Raw genomic sequence first — 19645 nt, 5'->3', positions numbered from 1 at the left:
CACTGCATCTTCTTTATCCATTCGTCTGTTGGTGGACACTTGAGTTGCTTCCATATCTTGACTATTGTAAATAATGCTGCTTGAACATTGGGATGCATAGGTCTTTCCAAGTTAGTGTTTTCATTTTTTTTTAAATATGTACCCAGGAGTGAAATTGCTGGATCATATGTTAGTTCTACTTTTAGTTTCATGAGGAACCTCCATTCTGTTTTCCATAGTGGCTGCACTAATTTACATTCTCACCAACAGTACACAAGGGTTCCCTTTTCTCCACCTCTTCACCAGCATTTTTTATTTATAGACTTTCTGATGTTAGCCATTCTGACAGGTGTGTGGTGATATCTCATTGTGGTTTTGATTTGCATTACTTTAGTAATTAGGGATATTGAGCATCTTTCCACATGCCTGTTAGCCATGTATATGTCTTCTTTGGAAAATATGTATTCAGGTCTTCTGCCCATTTTTTGAGTAAGTTTTTGTGTTTTTGACATTGATTTGTGTCAGCTGTTTATATACTTTGGATTTTAATCCCTTATTGGTCATATCATTTGCAAATATTTTCTCCCATTCAGTAGGTTGTCTTTTCATTTTGTTAGTGGTTTCCTTTGCTGTGCAAAAGCTTTTAAGTTTAATTAGGTCCCATTTATTTATTTTTGTTTTTATTTCTTTTGCCTTAGGAGACAGATCGAAAAAAAATATTGCTACAATTTATGTCAAAGAGTGTTCTGCCTGTGTTCTCTTCTAGGAGTTTTATGGTTTCAGGTCTTATATTTAGATCTTTAAACCATTTTGAGTTTATTTTTGTATATGGTGTGAGAGAATGTTCTAATCTCATTGTTTTACATGTGGCTGTGTAATTTTCCCAGTACCACTTATTGAAGAGACATTTTTTCTCCACTGTATACTCTTGCTCCTTTGTCATAGATTAATTGACTGTAGATGCATCGATTTATTTCTGGGCTCTCTATTCTGTTCCATTGATCTACATGTCTCTTTTTGTGCCAGTGTCATGTGTTTTGAATCCTTTTGCTTTGTAGTATAGCTGGGTTAGAGTATCCTAGGTTGCAGGTTTTTCCCTTTCAGCACTTTGAATGTATTGTGCCACGCCCTCTGGCCTGCAAAGTTTCTGCAGAAAAATCAGCCTTATGTGGATCCTGTTGTATATGACTCTTTGCTTTTTCTTTTGCTGCCTTTAGGATTCTCTCTTTATCTTTAACTTTTGCCATTTTAATTATCTGTCTTGATGTAGGTCTGTTTGGGTTCATATTGTTTGGGACCCTCTGTACTTCCTGTACCTGGATATCTGTTTCCTTCTTCAGGTTTGGGAAGTTTTCAGCCATAATTTCCTCAAATACATTTTCAATCCCCTTCTCTCTCTCTTCTTCTGGGACCCCTATAATGCAAATGTTGACATGCTTAATGTTATCCCAGAGATCTCTTAGACTGTTTTTTTTTTTTACTTTTTTAGTTTGTTTTTCATTTTGCTGTTCTGATTGGGTGATTTTCATTATTCTGTCTTCCAGATCACTTATGTGATCACTTATGCATTATTCTATCTTCCAGATCACTTATGCATTCTTCAGTAGTCTTCTACTCATCCCTTCCAGTGCATTTTTTTATTTCAGCTATTGAATTTTTCATTTCTGATTGGGCCTTTTTTATATTTTCTAGTTCCTCGTTAAAATTCTCACTGTGTTCATCTATTCTTTTTCCTAATTCATTTAACATTCTTATTACTAATGCTTTGAATTCTTTATCTGGTAAATTGTTTATTTTTGCTTCATTATTTATTTTTCAGGGGTTTCCTCTTGCTCCTTCAATTGAGAACTGTTCCTCTGTCTTTACATTTTGCTTAACTTTCTCTGCCTTTATGAATTTAGGTTAAAAGTTCCCTATTGCACTCTTGAAAGGGTGTCCTTATGTGGGAGCATCCCTATATAGTCTGTGTACCTTTGGTGGGAGATTTGGATTTGACATGAAGAGAAGTCACATCTTTCCTCATGGTGTGCTGGCAGCTATCACCTTGGTAGGAAGTGAGGCTGGAGATGAAGGGGCTAGAGCTGGAGCCATGTGAGGTGGGGCTTTCCCTCTGCTCAGTGGCTGTCACTTCCTTATCAGGGGTGGGGTCAGATCCCAGGTTGATGGAGCAGAAGCTCTGAGGGTTGGGTCCAAGCTGGCTCTGTTGCCTTTAAATATGTGCTCTCCCCTTTCCCAGCACTGACGCCCTTACCCCAGAGGGGAGTGCTGGAGCAAGGGGGGCTCATGCAGACTCTAGGCTTGTGACCAGTCATGGGCTGTGGCAGGCCAGCCATACAGGTTGAGGTAGCCTCCAGCGTGCTGCCTGTACCAGCATTAGCAATGGCAGCCCCTGCTGTATCTGAGTCTTCTTTGTTCATTATAGCTGATCACTCCCACCAGCCTCTGCCTCCACCAGGCTGTTGTGAGCCATGCTGCAGGGCAGGTGGGGCCCATGTAGGCTCTTGGTGTTTATTGGGCATCGGCTGTGGCAGTCTGGCTGCCGTCAGAGATCGGGACCATCCCTAATGCACTGCCTGTGTAAACACCAGCTTTCGCTGCCCCTGCCACTTGCAGATACAGCCTGAGGTCCAAGTCACCTCTGTGTCCCATGTCTGAGCTCTCTCCCCAGTCCGTCCTAGCAGCCTCGCTCTAGTGTGGAGCCGCAGGGTGAAGTAGGCGGGGCTGGAACGTCTGTTCATCTCAGGCTGGGGTGCATGCTAGGGTGGTCTCAGGAAACCCGGCAGCCACTGGAGCAGTCTTCAGTCTGCCCTCTCCACCCTGCATCAGGAGCAAGCCAGCACTCGTGCATCCCTCGCAGGTGGAGCCCAGGCTTCACACAGCCCTCCTCTTAGTCCCTGCAGCCCTCCAGCCAACTAAGGGTGCTCTCTTCCCTGGGTAGGGCCCCAGGACTGGAGCGCCTAATGTGTGGTTCAGACCACTCGCTCCTCGGAGTGGATCTCTGCTCATGTGTTCTCCCTTTGCCTCTGAGTCCCCTCTCAGGGGCCCAGGTTCCACCCTGATTGCTTCTCTTCCCTCCCCACCCAGTTCCATGTGGATCTTTCTTACAGCCTTGTTTGTACAAGAGCCTCTCTGCCAATTTCCAATTAGTCTTCAGTGAGAATTGTTCCACATCTAGATGTATTTTTGATGTGTTTGTGGTAGAAAGTAAGTTCCACATCTTCCCACTCTGCCGTCTTGATTGATGTCCTGCAAAGGTCAGTTCTGTTCAATATGGGAAGGTACTATGCAAGGGCATGAATACCAGGATATGAGGCCCACTGGACGTCATCTTGGAGGCTTGTTATTACAACACTCTATGTAAAAGTACAAGCTTGTGCATTCTCTCTTAACATTCATATTAACTGTCAATCTATTTTCCTAGTTACTTAAAGACGTCAAGGTTCTTAATTGTTTTTGTACATTGAATTAATAGCTTTCAAAGCATGCCATTGTAGCAACATTTTACTCTTACTTTAATAAATATATGTGTTACTTGGCACAGAATTTCCATATAACCAGCACATAAACAAATTTTTATTTGAAATTGTATCTAGAAGTTTTACCAATATTTAAAAAGAACAATTAAGATAATAATAATACATCCAAATGACATTTATTTATTACTGACCATGAAATTCTGGTTAGGTACAATGGTAACATACATGATGATGCAACCATTAATCACACAGGTTCAGGGATGTCTGAAATGGCCTTCAGTGCTTCATCTTACAACGGCTGAGACTGTGGGGAGACTGTCTCATTATTTTGGTCAAATAATGAGACTAAAGCCACACTTCAGGACAGTTCCGCTACAAAAGGCCTTAGTGAATTCTGACATGAAGCTCCATTTCCTCCTTATTAAAGAACTAGTGCTAGCTCTTAAAGGACTCTAGCTGTCTTAAGGGGTCAATCTGAATTGGTTGGGGTCCCCTTAGCCTTTTTCTCCCTCCAAGCTTGCTCTGTGCCAGAAGGTTTGATGTCTAAAAGGGATTCAGGGTCTTAATTCCTGATTATAAATGGCTCTTAACATTTGTTTGACAGGAAAACCAGTCTCATTCTTTTAATTTTATGCTGCATTTTATCACCTGGGCAGCAAAGAAATTCTGCTTGTACTCAGAATTTCACAAAATCTTTTGTGAACATTTCCATCAGTTTTTGGTTCTCAACCCTATAACCTCAGTGATTCAAATTTAGTCCAAATTATCTGAAAAGAAATAGATGTTACACATTTCATTCCATTGCCTTTCTATTCTAACTCATCCTTAAATAAAATAATCCCTCTTCTCACACCTTTAAAACAAACAGAAAACCCTTTAAGTATATTCCTGAACACCATTCAGGGAGCAGGCTTTGGAAAATCATTTGACACTGGTTAGTACCGCAATCCCAGTTATTTCAATAAAAGAGGTTGAAAATTTACTCATGCCGCTATTAAATGTGTAACTAAATTGCAGCTTCTTTATTTTCTCTAATAGATTAGATCATCTTTATAATATTTTAGTCCACTGGATAACATGGAGGGAAAAAAATTCTACAAACTTGCTAATATACAGTTTAACAGTCCTTTCCAGTTTACACAACCTCTTTATGATGGCTTGATGTGTTTGAGATAAATTCTCAGTCTTTTATATTTCTTCTCATTCCTTGCGATCTTCTTCAAGATGATGAGGGGGTTTACCGAGGGCTGGTTTTATAGTTTTAAAGTATCAGGAGCTAAGGTGATGGTGAGTTTGGGAAATGGGAGTCTCACAGATCCACATTTGTTCTGGATCCTTATTGGTTTCTACTAGAGTGATAGATCTTGTCTGTTCTCTGAACTTGTAACCCCTGAGACAGTTCTCTCCGATGGTTTGGGACATCATGCTGGTACCCACCACTAATGGCCATTTGCTAAAACTATCTGTCTAGTGTTGAAGAATCCCTGCACTGCAGTCTCTTTGTTGTTCATCCAATGTAGTTTACAGCAATTGTTTAAAACTTTCCCAGTTTTATGATCAATAATGTTTCTTCATAAGAAGTAGATACCATTTTTTTGTTGTTGTTTTTGTGTCACGCTTTTATTTAGCTTATCAGAAAATCTTGAGAAATCCAAAACCAGGAAAAGGAATTTTGATTTGGAGGAAATGGGGTGCATGGTGATGGGAGCAGAGAAAGCCAGGATTGGGAAGTTTTATGAGGACAGACTCAAATGTAAAACCAAAGTGGATTGAAAAGATTCCCCTTGACTGTGAAACAAGTAAGGGGAGATTGAGGACAAACTTGCCCTGTTTCCCAGACTTCTACCTGCTGGCTTTGGAATTTAATAGGTAATAGGTACCATTTTTTAAAAATTATTGAAAGCAAGTTCTTTTTTTTCTCCCTTCAAGTATTTGGATATAGGCATAACTGTTTCAGAAACTTTTTAAAAATCAAGAGTTTAAAAAAGAGAACATTTGAGAGGTTAGTTTTTAAATAACTACCAAGTTCTTTTGGATTTAAATTCTTATTTGGTATTGATTCCTTATGATTGCTGAACATCTTCATGTCATCAGATTGCTGGGGCCCCGTATCCCTCAGGGTTCCACCAGAAAAGCAGAACCAGCAGGAGATCTTTATTAAGAGATTTATTGCATAAAATTGGCTATGCAGTTGAGGGCTGTTGGCCAGGCAAGTCTGAAGTCTGTAGTGCAGGATGCCAGGAAGGACCGGCTGAAACTCTGGCTGAAGCTTCCATCCACAGGCTAAGTCTCTTCTTTATCAGGGAAGCCTCAGTTTCACTCTTAAAGCCTCTCAGCCATTGAAGCAGACCCACCCAGATTATCTGTCACACTTTTACTTAAAGTTAACTGTTTATGGGCTTTAATCATAGCTACAGAATACCTTCACAGCAACACCTAGATTAGCCTTTGAATGAATAACTGGAAACTAAGCCTAGCCAAGTGACACATCTATAGATCATCTCAGGTCCCAAAATGTTTGTCCCCGGAGTTTCTTAGTGTTGCTTATGATCTAATTTTCTGTCCTTCATACCTTTAATAATAGGGGTTATGTCCATGTTTACCTGCTATTTTTTGGTATTTAAGTGGATTGATTCTAACCAACAAATAAGAGGCAGTATAGTCAGTATATTCTAAATGTAGGAAATGCATGTACATACAAATCATACATGGTGGGACCAATTATTTTAAAGCTTTGTTTGCTAGCTCAGACTTTATATTTAATCAAAACCTTCCAAAGAACAATCTTCTCTGAATTTAAAGTATAATCAAGAAATCTTGGTTTATAGAATGTCGTGAACAAGTCATTTCCTGCTAGTTTTTTCCTCTGTGCTGAAACTACAGTTTTTAAAAAAACATTTGTATGTATTTGTTCAATATTATCATGAAAGTATAATTTCAGCATTAAATCTACTTCCACCTTTTCTCACTGACTCACTGCAATTAGTTTTTTCTTTGCTTCACTACATCATGTTAATGATGGCAAATCAAAGCCTTAATATATATTAAAAATAAGAAAAAAATCAGTTATGAAATATCATTGCCACAGAGAGGTATTGCTTTTATAACTTGTACAGGAATTTAAAGATTCATTTGAGTTTGAGTTACAATAACAGATAAATAATGATTGTCGTTTTCACATTAGAATAGAGGATCTAGATAAGTTTATCAGTTCACTGAAAGGTTGAACATTTCTATTATAAATGATCACTTGCCACTTAATTGTTCATAATGTGGTCATCCAGGTAAAGTAGAATAGACTTCAATTTTTCAGAGTATCATAAACATAAAAGACCCAAAATATTAATCTTCAAAAAGAATTCTTGGGCCCCTGAGAGTATGTCATAGATCCCAGAGGGGTCTACACTTCTACTCAAACTGCCTTGGGTATAGGAAAAATAGAAAATGACAGTATTTCATATGTCCTGATACGTAATTGAATATTGCTTTGAGTTTGAAGTAATTGCTGTGGAATTAATCTCATTATATTCCTTGATTGTCATTGTTCTGGGGGTTCCAAGTGATCAAGCATTATTTTAGCCAGTAATAATAGGAATTAACTGTAAGGAGTTTGTGAAATTTTTACTTCTTCAGAAGCTGCTACCAGAGTTTCTTATGGTGAGAAAACAGCCCTTATTCTACTGACTGGTAAGCTGGGGTGTAAATGCATCCCTCTAGAGTCTGGACAGAAGGAGGCCTCCAAGCTTCAGAGGAGGAAGCAAAACTACTCAACAAGAGAAAAGGAGAGGAATTTAATAGTCCCAGAACAGGAGGAGGAAGAAAGGAGTGAAGAAAACAAGGAGATGGGAGGGAGAGAAGAGGGGGTGCATTGGTGAAGTTGAGAGGTCACACACTCTACAGTTTGTGAGCCACTCATCTCCAATAAGGGGACTAAACTCACCAAACAATTTGTGTGAAGGTTTTTTGTTTGTTTGTTTGTTTTATTTTCCTATACACACCACCAGTGGGTTGAGTTTCTATCTGGGTTATATAGAGTGTTGTTTCAAGCCACATACACAGATGTAGGAACTGGGGGGCAGCTAGGGCTTAGGTAATATCTAGTTGTTTACATTTGTTTGATCCTTTAATTAATTCCCCAACAAATCTGTGGACTAAACATAACTATTACCCCACTTTCTAGATAGAGCATTGGAGCCTCCAGAATCAGCCTGGCTGGGAAGAGGAAAAGTGGCCCCAAGGTATGTCTCCTCTCTAGGCTCCCTCTGCTCTTTCCCCCCAAACGCCCTACTTCCTTGTTAGTCAAGACAAATCTCTTTTAAAATAAGCTCTTGTAGTGTTCTCTCCCTTCACAGCAAGTCAGTGCCTTCTCTTCTTGCAACATGATTTGACACTTCTCACGTGGCCCCTAGTTTAGGGAATGAAGTTGCTATATCAAAGTGGCATCTTGCCAATGACCTCCTGAGGCTGCAGAACCACAGCATCAACAGAAGTTCATTTCAGGGGCTCCTGGTGCTACACAAAATGCTTGTTGTTTGCTCTAAACAATGAACTTTCATTACTGAAGGAAGGCTGAAGATTTGAGGGTCAAACTCTAGGTGACAATGGGATTACTTTTCCCGTAGTGGTAGGAAAGTTTGTGCAAGCCCTTTCGAAGAGTTTTGAACAAGTTTTGTCTTTATTATGGCCTTTATACAGATCATAACCAGCTTTCAAGACAGTTCCATGGTCCAGAGAGAAAGCCTGAGTAATAGCAGAATGGGCAAGGCTAGCTTCATTGCAGTCATTGAAATTGTCATTTTAGATTGAGATATATTCATTTTGTGTTACATGTAAATGCTTCCCCCTAAGAAGAAAGTTAATGTATAAACTTAATAAAAAATTAATGAATGTGCAGTTATTTAATTTAAAATAGTTTTGAATTTGTATGTTTAGAAAAATACTGCGGATAAATCTAGATGCTACAAAATTTGGTTCAAAAGATCTGTCCGGTTCTTTGTAGCAAAAGTTTACTGATATCATACCATATGCTCCATTTGTCACATGCTATCATTAAGGCACTCATTAAAATGCATATCTGAAGGGCCAGATGTTTCATTTTTATTATACACCATTTTCTTCACATTTACAATTCATGTATGCTTATATAATGGCTAAAATGTTGTGAATATTTCTTTACATACTTATGCGTACGTTTTGTGTTTCTGTCTCTATTGTCTGTAAAATCTATACGGGCATGTTTTTATATCTATATACACACATACAGAAATGGGTTTTTTTGAGTATGGACCTGTGAATTTATTCTACCCTATTTAAAAAATATATTCTCTTGTTCAGAAGTCAAACTATTAGATACCAATACACATGGCAACTAATTACTCCCTTCTATTTCTCCTGGTTTCTTTTCTTCTACTTTGTTTAAAATATTGCTTGCGGGGCACCTGATGAAAGGGAAGTACTATTAAAGGAGACACATGAAGGGGCATGGAAACAAAGACCTTAATTCTCTGCGGACTAGCCAAATAGTGCTTGAATCAGAGACTTTTAAACAAAAATATTTTATTATTGATTTAAATTGAAATCATTGACCAATCCCCTTCTACCCCAGTCCTGATTTTTCAAAGTAATCTAGTAGTAATACACATAGAAAATATATGGAAAAATTGAGTGTTGCTCAAGATTGAGGGGACAGATAACTGGGTGACTTGTTTTTTTCTATACTGAAGGTTTGGAATTTTAAAATGCAAGAAATTATAATTTTCTAGCTTGTTCAAGAAAAAGTAAATTTTTCTAAGTTTCTGTTATATTCAAGAGAACGCATGCTGCCACCTAAATACAGGAACCTTTAATATTTGTGATATTCTTGTTAAAATTTTTCCATGAACAGGCCAGTTACCAAAGACTAAAACACATGCAGAAGTTGGTTTGTTGTATTTTTTGAAAATAAAGAAAGAAGTAATACTAGATAAAAACACAGATTTGTCTTTTAAGCTGTGTTAGGTTTTTTTGTGGGGAAAGACATAAGTTGAGAAGGAGAAAACAATAATAGTATTTTTCATTTTCATCTTTTCCTCTAAAGTGAATTGACGAAAACTTATACTGCAAAAAGGGAGGACTGATCTCCTACATCAAATCTTTCCTTAAGTTTTAATAGGTTGGCTAAAAAGGGACCAATTAGTTCTTACTTCTTATCCCCACAAGATTATAGCAACATACGTAGTAAAATGAATTCAACATACTTCACCAGTTTAAACAAGGAAAGTATTACTCATCCTGGGTGAGTGGGTGAGTAATTCTTTGCAAGATTGTAAATCATCCTGAAATTCCCAGAGTCATAGGTGGAAATTCCCAGAGTCATAGGTGGAATTCCCAGGCTCAGTGGTAAGTAAGATAATCCTTAGTTTATCAAAATGGCTCTCCTTACAAGACCATGTTATTTGTGATGGGTCATTTTGTACCATTGTATCATCTTGAAGGAGAAGCTGCCTTATAACGTAGCTTGGAGTGAGTCTTGTTTAAGCTCATTTAAAATATGTTTATCTTCCTGGTTTTGTGGATCAGATTTTCACCAGTTGCTTCTTGACACAGTTCTTCTAACCACATCATCATTGGAGTGTCTCAGTACTGATAAAGCACCTGGAAATCCTGAATCTGATAACTTCCTCACATCTACCTGTTTTATAGCACTGGCTGTCACCACCTTATATCACAGTGGATCTTAGGTAATGAGGTATTAGCAATTGTTGCCTCATTATCTTAAGCCTCTGGTGGAACCTCACCCTTCTCATAAAAGGAGGATGCTGTTATTTTTGCCATGAGTTGGCTCCAGTTTTCCAACTTATTTCACATTTCCACCTGGGTTAAATGCACACGCTTGCCATGTGTTCTGATCCTTGCTTGCTTTATGAGGGCCTGTTGGAGAACAGGCTTTGAAGACACAGAGACATGGGTCCTTACACTCATTAGCTGTGTAACCCAGAAAAGCTACTTGACCTATGCTTCCTTATCTATAGAGCAGATGCTATAAACTGACATCACAGGTTTATTATAAAGACTAGATCCTGTGTGTGATGCGCATCCCATAGCATCTTAATGGAAAAGTCAATTAAATGGTGTGAAAAAAGGTAAGTTGTCACTGATGCTATGAGCAAAAACAGATTTGGAAGTCAAGGACTAAAATTATGCATATGGTTCCCATCAAAATTCTTAAATTATTTCACTTCATCATTAGCTCATTCAAAATAGAGGTTTCAGGTCTTAACCTGAATCTCTTATCCTACTAACATTTTCATCTTCCCACAGCATCAATTTTATCATGCTCTGTCTCTTCAGAAGAGTTGCCAGGAACTTCCCATTCTAAATCCTCAACATGGCATCCTCTGATCTTTAGCATTAAGGTCCCTCACTCTCCAGACTTTATCATCTAGCACTTCAAACCAGCTGTTAGATCTAATCAGGCCAGAGTTCTCACCATTCTCCAGGGATAAAGAATTAATCTCCAACCCTTCGTGTTTGATAAGGCATAGTCCCTGTCTTCAAGGGGTTCGGAGTATAGATGAAGAGACCAACTGTCTGTGTCAAAGGCCAATAAGGAGTTGACTATCTTTATGAACGGAGGTCTATGGTAAAACAGGTGAAGGGGTGATTAAATTCAGCCGGGAGTGGGGCTGTGGTGGGTGGAAGGGCTAGGAAACACTTCAGAGAGGAAGTAGCACGTTCGTCAGTCCTTTAGGAATGAGCATGATTTTATTTTGGGCAGAGGGAGCTGCATGACCAAAGCCTGAAAGTAGATAGTCCTCATCCAAGGCACTACAGCAGATGGCAGGAGGGATGGCAGAGACTGGAGAGACACACCTGATGAGGCTGGCAGGGGCCAGGCTGGGAAGTTCTTTGCTGCTCTACCAAGAAACCTAAAAAGAGCAGCATTCCTTTTCCTGAATTCCTGGTGCAATTATTCTTTGTGCACTTATTTTTGACATTAAAACATTTTTTTAATACAAGTGATTTATAGGCCCCTAGAGAACCAGGAAAAACCGTGGAGTTCTTTCCCTTTCTTCTCAGCGCTTCCCATGCAGTGCAGCACATAGGCTTGAAGGTATCACGACACAGAGGTGTAAAGTATGTACTTAGGGTTTGAGTTCCCTCTCTGCTGTTTCCACTGTCCCCACTTCTAACTGGGTGAACTTAGGAAAGTTACAGCATCTCTATGAATGTCACTTTCTTCCTCTGAAAATGAGGATAATGCCAATTTCTATATGATAAGCCTTTTATAATGACTCAATAAATTCTTAACCAATGTTTCCTACTCAGTTTTTCAGTAAGCATTAATTGACCACCTACTACAGGATGAGACCTGTGCTAGATTCGGATTATACAGTGATGAGTTAAATAGACATGGGCTTTGTGAACTAGTATTTATTATTATTACTATTGTTATTATTAATGTAGATCTTTAATAAATACTATTAAAACAAATTAATGTGTTTCAGCCACATCAATATCTTATCTGTGGTTGGACCAGTTCCCTCTTGCCCTGGTCCTGGAGTGTGTTACTTGACTGGTTGACTGACAAGAATTGTCACATCCAGCGTTTATGGAGCCCACCACACGGTTGTGTAGCTTTATCAGAGCTCTTATCCTAACTAGGTTTAGTAGGTGAGACCAACCTCAGGAGCATAACGATGCACGCTCAAATCTAATTCTTAGTATGGCTTAGTCAGATTTGTGCTGTTTGAACTGTTCTCCAAAACTTGCGATTACTAGTGCTCTGGAAAGTAGAGGTCTAGAATCCTTGGAATAACTAATTTTGCGCAAGCTATTCCACGATAAAGCTATATTTTTATTTTTACTGCTGGTGAAGTGAATGTACAAAAGTAAGCACTGCCTGTGTTCTGGTAGATGTGATGACTCTTTACTTGATAAAGGGATGCACCTGTCAGTCTCAAAGACGTAGAGTCACCAACAGCAGAGAAAGGGATCAGAGGCAGATATTGTGGACTGAGAATTGAAAATCATTCCTAAAGACAACCTGGGTGTGCTGGCCTCAGGCAGAAGCAGTGGAACAGCCGCGTCCTGTGGCAGATCACTGTAGTCCTGCCAAATGGAGTAATTTAACTTCTTGGTACAACTATAAGAATAACATCTGTAAACAGCTTACTGGTAAATGTGTTCTTTCATGGATTGTATTGTTCTAACTTTGACTCTCTTTATTTGCTGCTCAGTTTAGTCTTTGCTTAAAAAATTTATTTTTCATCACCTGTGTGTCCTGGGTGCAGCATATTTCTGGTTGCCAAATTTTTCTTTCTTCCCTCAAGGGGAAATCCTAAGGTATCTGTCAATAACATCCCAATCTACAGTCAGGAGTGGGGCACAATAAGGCAAAAATGCAAGTTCCTTGACAGAAATATAAACAAAAAACTATACTGGATTCAAAGACAGGAGACGGGATATATACATACAGGGGTATATCTAAAAAGGCTTCATGGAAGATGTCAATTTGGGGACAGTTTTGAGAGGTAGGTGCTTTGACAGGGAGGCATGTATTCAAGGTAGAGGAGTTAGCATAAGCAAGCCAGGGACCAGAAGGCAGAGGTTACATTGCATATTGTAATATATACCAGTTTGGCAGGTGGCCACGCATTTTTGATAGACTGTTGGAAGATGAGATTGCAAAATTGGCTGGAGCTAGATTGTGTAGGCATTGAAAATCAGAGGGAATGGGTTGTCATTAGTGTGTTTAAGCAAGGTTATTCCTAAAAGCCTTTATGCCAGACTTCCTGGATTGTATATACCCTTAAATCACAATTAAAATTACTTAATTATAAAGTACCTTGAATAATTCAAGCATAAGCCTTTTTCTTTTCCCTTAATCTAAAATAGATTTCTTCTGCGGATTTAGAGATTTCAAGTGCAGTAGAACTCTGTTATATCACATACTCAGAAATATCCTGGGTCAACCTGTGTCTCCTTTAACCATAAAAGCCTGAAACAACATGGCTGTAATAGACACAGGAATCCCTGGCCCCCAAATGAGGGTATCCATTGTATATCATTTCTGTCACCTACAGCCTACCTTTTATTTTCTGCATTTTTTGTAATCTAAATTGTGATAGAAGCCAGCATAGTCACTTCCTGCTAAATCAAAGCATTCAACTTCACTTTAAGCTAAATATTGAGACCTTCTCTAGTATACTTAGTGGTGGGCTAAGGTTCAAAGTGTTTCAGCTGAGCTCTGGCCTCATTGACTTAAAACATCTTAATGACACTTAGTTATGAGAGTCACTAGGCCCAGAGTCTGTAACACGCTCTCTGTGCCCTGCCTCTGCTAGAGCAGGCACTATGTAGTGAAGAAAGCGAGAGAATGTAGGACAAGTCCTACTGGCCTGGCAAGGGTCCCACCTAACTCCTCATGACGTGTTCAGACCAGGTGACACCTGCTGGAAGGTGTGGATAGGCAGTTAATTTTATGGAGAGTAGGAGGTGTGGGCTCAGCTTTTTTTTTTTTTTTTTTTTTTTTTGGCGAGGCCATATCTGAAGGATATTCATTCTCTCTTGAGTCTGGACTTTATGCAACAAGCAACAACTGGATGTGATTTTAAAACAAGCAAAAGCCACCAAAAGATCCTGATCTGTGTCCTTGTTTGAGAGAAAGAGTTGGTTGAGAAGTGTTCCTTGGTCAGGATTAACCCAAGGGAAAAATCCAAGAGGGAGAGAAGATCTGTGGGTTTCTTACCCCAGCCCGCAGGAAGGCTGTGCCATGAAAAGGCTTCTGACCCATTGACACGCAGCAAGTTGGGCAGGGAACCAATTCTTCTTTTGACGTTTGGAGGAAAAGAGAGGAATTCTCTTGTCCGTGGCGTTTGAAGGATGGCTTCTCCGTTTCATCAGCTTCAGGTCCTGGTCTGGAAAAATTGGCTAGGTGTCAAAAGGCAGCCGGTGAGTAAAACAAGGGAAGGGGTCCTGAGGGAAAGGCTCCAGACAATTTTAAAATGTAGTGTTCATGACATGCAAAAAGAGAAGGAGAAGAGTTTTAAATCATTTTCTAAAGCAGGAATGAGATATTTCGAAATCATCCCTGCATCTGTCTTACAGCTAATGGGGTGAGTCTAAACATGCCCCCAAAGCTGCCTTTTGATTTCAGTAAATTAAAAGAATAAACCAGGATATGGCCCGGCCAAGAAAAGGATACATCTTGTCACTGGTTGAATTGGAACTTGTGTTGAATTCTAGATTTTGGGCCAAAATGCTTTCAGAAATTTTCCTAATGAATTCTGTTAAAAATGAGATGAGGAAAAGTTTCAGATGAAGGTACAATAAATGGGGGAGAAATGTACTTAAAAACCAAAACCAATAGAAAGGTTGGTTGATAAGAAAAATTATTTACTAGAAATGCCAAAGGTTAATATGTATGTGATGCTTCAAGAGTATTATTGAATCACTTTACTGCTACAATCTGCTCTGCTTATTGCAACATTTTTTTTTTTTTTTTGTGCTCTTACACTCATGTTTGCTTTTTAAATTACATAGCCAGCTATTACATCCTCACCAGGTAGGGTGCAGGGAGATTGAGAAAGGAACTGGCTTCTGTGAGTTGTTGCATATTCAGAAGAATGTTTGAAAACTGGAGAAATCCAAAAAGACATTCGATATACTTCATTTTAGAAGGTAATTCCCAGCCTAAAATTAATAATATAAATATTTGCAAATAATATGCATCATAGAAACCAAGTTTATCTATACACCTTATCTCACTCTAGGTTTGCTTGCAGTGCCTGACGCCTTACTTACTTACACCTTACAAGTGTTCTGATGTATATAGTACGAGGGAGAAGTTGATTTGCCTTTGTGAATTTGGTGGATAGGATTTAAAATCACAAGGCATTATGTGATTACATGGGTGTGGGTTTGGATATAAAATTTTAAATCATTAATATTTTTACTTCATTGTTCTTAAATTGGAAACAACACAAAAGTGAACTTTCCATAATTTTCCCACAGTAGGTTCTGTGTGGAATTCAGCAGGGAAAGAGTCTGGGTAGGTGGAGGTGGTTAGAAGACAAGAATTGGCTTCTTGGTTCTATTCCTCACTAGCTACACGACTTAAAGAGCATATCACAATTTCCCTGAGCACTGGTTTTCCCATTTGTAAAATGGGCATCAGGTCTACCATATCTGCCTCATAGGGTGGTAAGAACCAAATGTGCTAATGTATTTCAAAGTGCTTTATAAATGGTGAAACACTTGGCAAATAGATTATAGGGGGATTTGGGACAATGTCTGTGTCATATTTTATTCAAAGTAATGGTGAAAGGAAATCCAGGGGAAGGGAGTGTGGGAGAGAGGAAGAAATTTATATACAGTAAAGTTCCTAAGTGATGAAAACTCAATAGTTAAAAATGAATAAAGGAACTGAAAATGTATATCTGTTGCTGATAAGCTGAATGCTAAGGTGGTATATTTTCCTTACAATTCCATTTTACCTAAAAATTAAAAATAAACCCTCAGGTGAATAAATTTTTTCATTAAGAAATTTTATCTTTAGAAACTTTAATAAGTTCCTTCCTCATATGTAAAGTAGCTGGCATATCAATTTTCTACTTTAGAGTTTTTCTCCATTTTAGTCAATTTCTGCTGGACATGGCATATTTAAAGAAGGTGAAAGTCAGGCATGCTAAAATGTTTTCACTATGATAACTTATATTATTCCTAAGTAACCAAAATCCCTGAAAGCCCCTGATAATAATACTTTTGACTAGGGAAAGAGAATACATGAACTATTAGTTCATTTTGGGACATCAAATGATTCAGATCTTAAGAGCACCTTGAGAGAATGGGACCTAGCACAGTCTTGGTTGCAGGAAGTGAGATCATTAAAAGTCCAGAATTTGGGGCACTACGGAAGACCCACTGGAATCCATTATGAGTAACCAGAGGGACAGAAGAGACCTTTAGAAAATGGTGATGCCAAAAGGAGAAGGAAAGACAATTTTAAGTGGAGAGGTAGAGGGCAAAGAAAGGGGTATTTCCTCATAGTTTTGCCTAGAGCCAATCCTATGTCTTGGTACTGGAAGAGAGGACTTGAGGACACAGGTGGAAGGGATATATGTGTGCCAGTGTTACTTAAGAGGGAAGAATGAGAAAATCAAGAGGTTGGAAAGTTAGGATTAAAAAATCTAAAAGGAGATAAATGTTTTTAAAATGTGAAAAGAGAAAATATAGACAAATTAGAAGACAGAACATGAAAAGAAGGGGTGTATAAATTGGAGGAGAGGACAAAGTCTTTGTGTAGGAACTGGACTTTGTCATCCATCAAGCAGTTATTTAAAATGCAAGTATTTTTATCTCTATCTTTGTAATTGTTCTGAATATGGCACTTTAAAAATGTACTTTTATACCCAGGAAAATAGAAATTAAGTTGTGTGACACTGGAAATGTATAGTCATTAGTGAATGTTAAGGAAAAATGCTAGTATCACCTCCATGCCATCCTCTTCCATTTTGTTTTCAAGAGAGTCAATCACAGAGCAAGGCAGTAGGAAGGATAGTGTATAGAGGAAGAAGTTAGGAATCTATAAATGGAGACGCAAAACAAGAAAAAAAAATATAGTAAAATTATTAAAGTTGAGTGGGGATTACTGAGGAAGTTTATTATAAAGTATATACTAGACTAGAAAGTGAAAAAACAATTTTAAACAACTATACAGCCTAAGAAGTAAAATAACAATGGAATAAGCTACATGTTGACCTGGCTGCAAAAAAGGGAAGGCAGGATTTTTAATTTTTGAGGTGACTTTCCTCAAAATTGTTCTTAGAGTTAATGTTTCTCTCTTTTTTGGAAAATCAAATATCAGAATTCTGAACTCTTTGAGATTATCTAACTGCCTTGATTTTACAGGGCCCCTGAGAGCTCAAGATACTCGTCCAGATTCACATAGTGAGTTTAAAAACACAAAGTTATATTTTACCAAAAATGGATCTCTTCTTTCCTTTACCTCCTGCTGCTTCTCTATTGCTCCTAAGTTGAGTTCCTTTCCCAATATTCTCTAATCCCTGCTCAGAGTTCAGCCCATCAACAAAGAGATCATATTCGCTAAGGAGGCCTTAGATATTGCTGTTTTTCAATATTAGTGGTAATACCAATTCTCAATTATATTGCAAAAAATGAATACTAGAGGAGTGTGAAAAAATACATTAGGCGCCAACAGAAATGGTAGGCAATAGAGAAAATCAATTAGATGCAGTTGCTACCCTGCTGGGCTTGTAATTTAACTCTAAAAAATAATGGAAAAATGAGCATACATTCCACTGGAGATGGTTAGCAACAGGGAGGCTCACCTAATGAGATGCTAGTTAATGACAGGAAACGGAGTCCTGGGACAGCAAAGGCACTGAAGGCTTAAAGACTAGATAGTGCAAGATAAGAATTTATCTTTCATTAAGAAGATGGATTCTAAATAGGCATATCAAGAAGTGACTACAAGTCTCTATAGAAGTGGAATCTAATTCCAGACTTATGACCTAAAGAAGGAAAATTAACTTCAACTATTTATTTTCTGTTGTAACTATTTAGCTGGTGGATCACACTTTAGCTCAGTTGATGATAGACCTAGTTTTTCTATCATAGATATTCCTACAACTTGATAAACTTCTAAAACTGGATGAAATTTGACACTTCCTCCCCAATCCTCGCCTCGCTCGTTTAATTTTCCCTCACAGTGGCTAAAGAAAAAGGAAGACTTAACTTGAAAATTTTGGAACAGGTTGGTCCATGCATTAAAATAATTTTTTGATTAAAACAATTTAGAATTAAAGTCGAATTTCAAATTTAATTCTAAATCAGATTAAAATGAATTCAGTCTTGCACAAGTCTCTCAACTACACGGTCAAATGTTCCAGGCCCTTTTACCTCTTCTGGAACTGTACCATTTACTCCCTTAAGCCCTTTTAATTGTTCAAAAAATTTGTATCTACTTGTTCATTACGGTGCCTGGCACACAGCAGACATGCACATTTTATTAGTTTAGTCAAGCAAAAAGTAAATGAGATAAAGATGTTTTAGAAGTGGAAGCAATAGAGAAATAAATTCGCTTAAAGCCCAATAAAAATGAGTTATTTTCATAAACATCATAGAAGGTTTACCAATCTTCAAATTGTATTATAATCTATAAATATGGATTTCAGAACATTGTCTTGATCCCAGTTTTTAGATGGGTTATTTATGTAGATGGCAGTGTTCACTAGCAGAAAGCCCAATTAACAGAACTCTTGTGCCACTTTTTTTTTTTTTTTAATTATTTATTTATTTATTTTTGGCTGTGTTGGGTCTTCGTTTCTGTGCGAGGGCTTTCTCTAGTTGCAGCGAGCGGGGGCCACTCTTCATCGCGGTGCGCAGGCCTCTCATTATCGCGGCCTCTCTTGTTGCGGAGCACAGGCTCCAGACGCGCAGGCTCAGTAATTGTGGCTCACGGGCCTAGCCGCTCCGCGGCATGTGGGATCTTCCCAGACCAGGGCTCGAACCCGTGTCCCCTGCATTGGCAGGCAGACTCTCAACCACTGCGCCACCAGGGAAGCACCTGTGCCACTTTTGTTTCCTTGTTTTGGGGGTGAAACTAACGTTTATTTCACATCTAAAGTATCACACTCTTACTTCTGAATATGAACCTTGGAATCCCCTTGTTAACAAACACCAAGTAACAGTCATCTTTGACTTAATAGACAATGCAAAAAGGAAGGAATAGAAGAGGGAGAAAAAGACTATACTTTATATAGGAAAGTTTGGGCGATTTTTATTTTCAGGTTTGTAATAAAAAGTTATGATTCTAGGTTACAGCTTGACCTTTAAATGACTTTCAATGCTGTCATAGGCTGAAGTAATAAAAGTGTGGTATTGCAATCAAAGAGAGCTAGTAATCTATTCTGTAGTGGTTTGGCTATAAAACTTAACGGTTAACTGTGCAGGTGCTGAAGTCAGGCTCCCTGGGTCCAAATATCAGCTCTAGCATTTAGTGGCTTATGGAATGAAGGCTTATTTAGTCTCTTTAAGATTCTAATTTCCCATCTGCAAGAGGAAATGAGGTGATTATATTAAATGAGATAGTGCATGTTAAGTGTTTAACGTAGCACCTTGTACATTCTCCGCAGTCAAATATTAGCTATTATCATTTGGAGTACTTTATTGAATTTTGGTATTAATTT

At 38.4% G+C, this 19645-nt stretch overlaps 1 protein-coding gene across 4 annotated transcripts in view; it reads left to right on the top strand.

Moving 5' to 3' along the window:
• Positions 1-11680: 11680 nt before the first annotated feature.
• The window catches only part of ABCA12 (ATP binding cassette subfamily A member 12), a 186481-nt gene continuing 178516 nt past the window's right edge, over positions 11681-19645 (top strand). For 3 of the 4 annotated variants that reach the window (XM_082467468.1, XM_082467469.1, XM_082467467.1), the window contains exon 1: positions 11685-14387. In XM_082467468.1, coding sequence (XP_082323594.1) covers positions 14319-14387 — 69 coding nt within the window. In that variant the 5' untranslated portion in view covers positions 11685-14318. Of the gene's footprint in view, positions 14388-19645 lie in introns of all 4 variants that reach the window. The other variant, XM_082467470.1, reaches the window with a different exon arrangement.

The sequence above is a fragment of the Balaenoptera physalus genome (genome assembly GCF_965194825.1).
Source record: "Balaenoptera physalus genome assembly, chromosome: 6".
Taxonomy (NCBI): domain Eukaryota; kingdom Metazoa; phylum Chordata; class Mammalia; order Artiodactyla; family Balaenopteridae; genus Balaenoptera; species Balaenoptera physalus.
The sequence above is the reverse complement of the archived record's forward strand: the minus strand, read 5'-3'. Positions and strand labels throughout refer to the sequence as shown.